This window comes from Diuraphis noxia, unplaced genomic scaffold (assembly GCF_037042655.1).
Source record: "Diuraphis noxia isolate RWA-SAM2 unplaced genomic scaffold, SU_Dnox_SAM2 contig0005, whole genome shotgun sequence".
Taxonomy (NCBI): domain Eukaryota; kingdom Metazoa; phylum Arthropoda; class Insecta; order Hemiptera; family Aphididae; genus Diuraphis; species Diuraphis noxia.
In genome coordinates, this window is record NW_028301715.1 from 4327985 (window position 1) to 4333930 (window position 5946).

General features: G+C 40.6%; 1 protein-coding gene and 1 pseudogene across 1 annotated transcript; one reads left to right on the forward strand and one right to left on the reverse strand.

Annotated features, from left to right (window-relative positions):
• Positions 1-3149: 3149 nt before the first annotated feature.
• LOC149054770 (uncharacterized) lies at positions 3150-4077 on the forward strand (annotated as a pseudogene).
• Positions 4078-4473: 396 nt separating this feature from the next.
• Positions 4474-5271, reverse strand: LOC107169172 (uncharacterized). Its single transcript, XM_015518833.2, has one exon. It carries the CDS (start codon positions 5269-5271, stop codon positions 4474-4476), a length of 798 nt encoding a protein of 265 aa, XP_015374319.2.
• Between the last annotated feature and the right edge of the window lie 675 nt (positions 5272-5946).

Sequence of the window (5946 nt, forward strand, 5' to 3'; positions counted from 1 at the left end):
CCTCACAAGGTAAGTTCTTATAAAATTGTAAAAGGCAAAGGTTTATACCTAGCGCCGTACAAGGGGGGTCAGTTAAGGCAAAAAACTAATTTCCACGTTACCCGACAGAGCGTTGTTCGGATATGAGATTATAAAGTACGCATACATGTTGAAAATACCTCATTACAATGGTGTATTTTCTAGAGACAAGTTGCCTCTATGACCAAAAAATCAAGAGTCTGCTGTAGTTAATTTAGACATAGAAAACGGAACAGGTACTCATTGGGTAGCGTATAAGAAAATCGGAAAACAAGTTAAATATTATGACAGTTTTGGTAACTTGACACCTCCACTAGAATTGCAGAAATATTTCAATGGATATAATATTGAATTTAATTACGACAGATATCAAAAATATAACACAACAAACTGCGGACACTTGTGTTTAAAATTTTTATCATGTATACTATAACGTTAACCGGTAACTTGAGCGAATTGTCATAATATCCGTGTACATGTACGTAGGTACAGTATAACTAGCTGAAATAATGCTTCAATTTCAAACTTTGGGGGTGGTTTCCAATGTAAAAGTCAACATTAAGTAATCAAAAGTGAATATTTTCCAACAATTTTCAAAACAATCGAGAAAAACAAAAAAAAAGTGACAGAAAAACGGGAATTTTTACGCAAAACCAGTTTTCGACCAAATCTATTTTTTTATATGGCTGTAATTCAAAAACTAACCACTGTAAATACTTGAAATTTTCACCAAATGTTTATGTTAGTGTTATCTATATACAGTTTAATTTTTGACTTTTTTTAAAGTTATTTATAGACCACTGAAATTTTCGATTTTTATGAGAAATTTTTTTTTTGAAGTGTCAATAAAATATTTTTGACCCAATTAAAATACTTGAAAATTTAATACCAAGTTCCTCATAAGTTATTCTTATAGTGATATTATAAGAATACATAGGCACAATTTTTTTGTATTAGCATTTGAAGTTCAAATATTGACAAAAATTCGTCAAAACCATGAATATTTGCAAATTATTTAGTAGTTGAAAATTCATAAAATTGTTTTGTATTTATATCTAAGGTTAAAAAATTCAACGCTAAGTTTTCCATAAGTTTTGCTTCAAACAACTATAGAGAAAATTTGATGCGTCATTATAGGAAAAATGTTTTGAGCGTTTGAGTTTTACATTTTTATGAAATCGCGTAACGATAACGATTTATCCTCAAACCAGGTATTGAGGTTTATGTATATTTATGATAATATAAGGTATTATGAATTATGATAACTACATGCAATGTTTTTGTAAAAATTGATTAAACATGCTTTATGCAAAATGCGTTTAATTTAAAAATAAATATTTGTTTCAAAATGGAATATATGACAATATTTAAATATAATAGGTATATCCTAGACTGACAAATCATCTCCGTTCAGAATCGTTTTTCGTGTACTATTTGAGCAAACAGCAACAGCAAATCTAGTTCCTGGCATCTAATTAACAATATAATAAACAGTAATTTATTAATTGTTAACATTTTATTTTTATATTATTTATATAGGTATCAATTCAGGAACCTTATTACTTAATGTGCAAGTATAATAATTTAATCACATATTTAAAAAACAAGATTGATCCATAAATTACTATAATATAATTCTTTACAGTTTACATTGATATATAAAGTAATTATAGATGTAAGTAATAACTTCAAAGATAGATTATAGATTTATTATTTAAACTTCTGCAGTACATTGTAATTTGTAACAACTAATATTCTAATATTCAATTACTTACTTTAAAGTTCAATTAATTGTTTTATTCTTCTCCGTAATAAGTCGACAAGTAGAAAAGTCACAAGAATCCTATGGTAAATAATGATAGTGTTTTGGCGCATTACTGCATTAGTGGGCAAGCGGCTGGAATGCGGAGGTCTATTCTGACGTCACGATCTTTGAAACCACGTCTCCCAAACAACACAATGCTTCAACCGTATATCTATTATCCGCATAGTTGTATATAGGTTAGGTTAGGTTAGGTTAGGTTCTCGGCTGCACGAGCATGCCATCGGGCGCGTCCCCAGGTTGCGGATAGGGGAAAGTCCTGCAGATATGCAGGCCAGCCGCGAAATAAGCCACACCTTCGGGATGGACGAATAAGCGGTCGCGGATAAGCTCACCATCAGGGCTCACTACCCCTGGTGCTACATCGATCCGCCCCTTACTTTAACTGGTTGGGGTTGGTAGGCCTGGTCCACCTGCTAGCAACAGCAAACGGACCCAGAGGGAAACTGTAAACCAGAGCCGGCCCAGACCTAACACGTTGGGGCCGGCAGGACTGGTCCACCTGCTACCTACAGCGAACGGTCCCAGAAGGTAACTGCAAATCCCCCTACGAGTTTGGGTCAAAACTCCTACGGGTGGCCCGATCGCCCGCTCGGGGCCCTCGTAGATCAAGCAAACAGACCGGAACCAAGTCAACCGTTGCTAGGCTGGCGGCGGTGGTGTCGGCTTAGCCACCAACAAACAAGATGATGAGTTCAACTAACGAAACGCAAGTTACTGCTTCAAGGGAATTGGATGCCCTAGAGCCGGCGGTTGGGAGACGTTGTTCGCCCCAGGTGTCGTCATTGCAACCAAACACCAAAATCTCGGAAGCGGCGAGCCAGGCTTTCGGAGCCAGGCAAGGGACTGGTACCGCAACTGGTGGGGGGAGTGTGAAACAGACTCCCTCCGGTGGTAGACAGGCCACTGACGTTACTGCACGGCCCACAACCAACGTGACTGATAAAATGCAGAAAAAGACGTTCAACATTTTAACACTTGGAGAGGAGGAGCTGTTTAACATGGTGCAGCATTGTGTCACAAACATGGCAACCTTTACGAGCAACACCAGAAATGTCCACAAAGAGCTGAAGGAGACGCTCACTAAAACACTTATGGTAGTGATGCAGCTTAAAAAGGTTAGGGACGCTTAACCCCACAGGCGAGTCGGCTCAGGAGATGCAGGTACGGAGACCGTCGTTCCATGACCCACACCTAAGGAGTGAAAGTCTGTCCACACACAGACAAGGCTGGGTTAGGTGTACCAGAAACCTCAAACACAGGGACTGACACTCCGTGTTGGCCGGAGGCCCCACCTCCACGACAGAAGATGAAGAAGCAATCTGAGCAACGGCAGTCACAGCAGAAGAGACAAGGGAAGCAGCAACAGCAACAACAACCGCAGCAGCCACATCAGCAGCCGCAACAGCAGCAACTACAGCTGCTAGAGCAGCAGCAACATCATCAACCACAGCTGGAGCAATTTTGTTGCTGCGGAGAAGAAACCGCAAGACCGCGGCAGTCACGATTGATCGTCCAGCCGAGGGACTGCAGCCAGTGATCCACTGGCTACAGTGATGAAGAGGATTTCCACTAGCATTAACCTGGACTCCCTAGGGGTTAAAGTAGTCACCACGAGTCGCACCAGAGCTGGCGGCATCCTTCTAGAGGTAGAAGGGCCCGACAAAGCCGACTTCCTAGCTGAGAAGATCAGGGCAATTGCCGGTGATGCGGTTAGGGTCAGACTTCCAGTTGTTCAGACTCCCGTCCTGTTACTGGGCATCACAAATTGGGTGGAGAATGAAGAGGTGGTTGAAGACCGCGCTGGAATACACGGCATCTTAGCCGAAGATGTAAAAATATGGAGAAACGCTGGCGGTCGAGCCGAACGCGTGGCTAGACTGAGCCTGCCTCTTGCAGACGCCATTTCGTTGGCAGAGTGTAAGTCAGTCGTCGTAGGATGGACTAAGTGCAGGGTTAAGCTGCTGGAAAAGAGCCACCCCACCTGTTGTCGCTGCCTACAGAAAGGCCATCTTGCCGCGGAATGCAGTAACGAGCCCAAGGCCCAACGATGCCACAGATGCCAAGGAGATGATCATCTCGCAAGGGACTGTGTACAACCCGCACAATCCAAGAAGCAGCAGGAGAAACTCACCCAGGCCCGTCTCAACGGCAGCAACAGCGGCCCGTCATTTCCACTCAAGGAATTGGGAATCCACCGGGAGCGTAAAGTACTCCTTATTCCAGCGTTGCCATAGTGTTTGAGTTAGCTGAGTTACTCGCTGCCAACGTTTTAAGCGATTGTCCGGTACGCCAGTTAAATCTGGTTAGGGTGAAGAACATGTTTGCTCTTTAATTAAAAAGTGAGCAGGTGTTAATGGTGTAGTATTAGTAGGATCAGAGGAACAGGGAGTTAAGATGTCGCTGTGTTATGTCCACATGCCTGGCATTTTTTATGCGACCGCCAACTCGTATAATTTCGCCTTCCAAAAAGGGTGTAAATTATGTAATTTACTTTTTACCGTTAAAGTACCATTTTCATTTAAATCCTTTATTTCACTGGACCAATAGGACGCTTGAGTTATTTTAAATATAATTACTTCAGCTTCTTTTAATTCATCGGATAATATTGGACCGACCACCTTCATTTTTTTTTATTCGAAATTTTCGTTTATAAAACGCAAACAATGACAAAAAATACGTAATAATCTTTTCCACGATGAATACTTGCTTAATATTTTTTCGTTTACTACCGGTTGTGCTAAAAATGCAGCAGTTTTCTGTGTACCCTTCTCTTCCGGTATTTCGGTATATCTTAACTCGCAAACCGTCTTTGGCCAATTTTTATGATCGTTGGTTAAACAGCTTGGTCCGTGCCACCATATCGAGCTATTTATAATTTCTTTTGCACTACATCCTCGCGAAATAATATCCGCGGGATTGTCCTTAGTTCCAATATGGTGCCATTCATTTATTGAACTGAGGTCGTGAATTTCTCCTACTCTGTGCGCAACAAATATTTGCCAACGCGTAGAGGGTGAAGTTATCCGAGCTATGACGATTGAAGAACCCGACCAAAAATAACGACGTTGTATTTTTATACCTAATTTCGGTATTACTTTGTTGTACAGCTTTACTAAAATTACGGCCGCGCATAGTTCCAATCGCGGAAGCGATATAACTTTTAAAGGCGAAACTTTAGATTTTGCACACAATAAATGCGACGTGCAAACGCCACTATTATTTGTCGTGCGTACGTATATACGTGCACCATAAGCGGCTAAACTGGCGTCAGCAAAACCATGAACCTCTATATTACAATTATCTTCCGTACATATAAAACGTTGTATATTCAACTCACGCAAGTTTGCTAACTCATGTAAATATTTTGTCCACTCCTCGTGCATTTTCGCTGGTACCGGCTTATCCCAATCAATTTTTAATCTCCACATTTCTTACATTAAAATGTTTGCCTTTATTATTATCGGCCCCACTACACCTAGTGGGTCGAATCATTATGAGGCTATTTGCAACAATATGTTTCTTTTTGTTGTTGATTTATCTGTATTTGTGTCCTGCACTTTATATTTAAATATGTCCTTACTAGGATGCGACAGGACCCCGAGAATTTTCGCCATATACATAGCATCATTATTTCCTTGGTTTAAATTTTGCAATAACCCCGAATCATTTGCAGCCCATTTTCGTAAGTTAAAACCACCCGATTGTAGTACTGTTCGCAAGTCATTACGCAATTGTACGGCCATCTCCTTCGTATTTGCTCCACCTAGATAATCATCCATATAAAAATCATTTTTTATAGCAGTACACGCTTCTGGAAAATTACTATACTCATCTTCGGCCAATTTATACAAGCACACGTCCTCAGGACGTTAGACACGACTATGGGATAAGAATTCCAAGAAACGATACCCAAATTAGGAATATACTGTCATAATAATAGATACAGTATTATCAAGCATGCAGCTGTACGGGATGTGTACTGATCTCATATGTGGGCGGGTGGCATTTCCGTCAGTTTAGATGATTATACCACATCCGTGAGAACAGCGACAAGAGCAAGTAGACTATGGTGAGTAGAGGGTAGCACTATATAAGGGACCCCG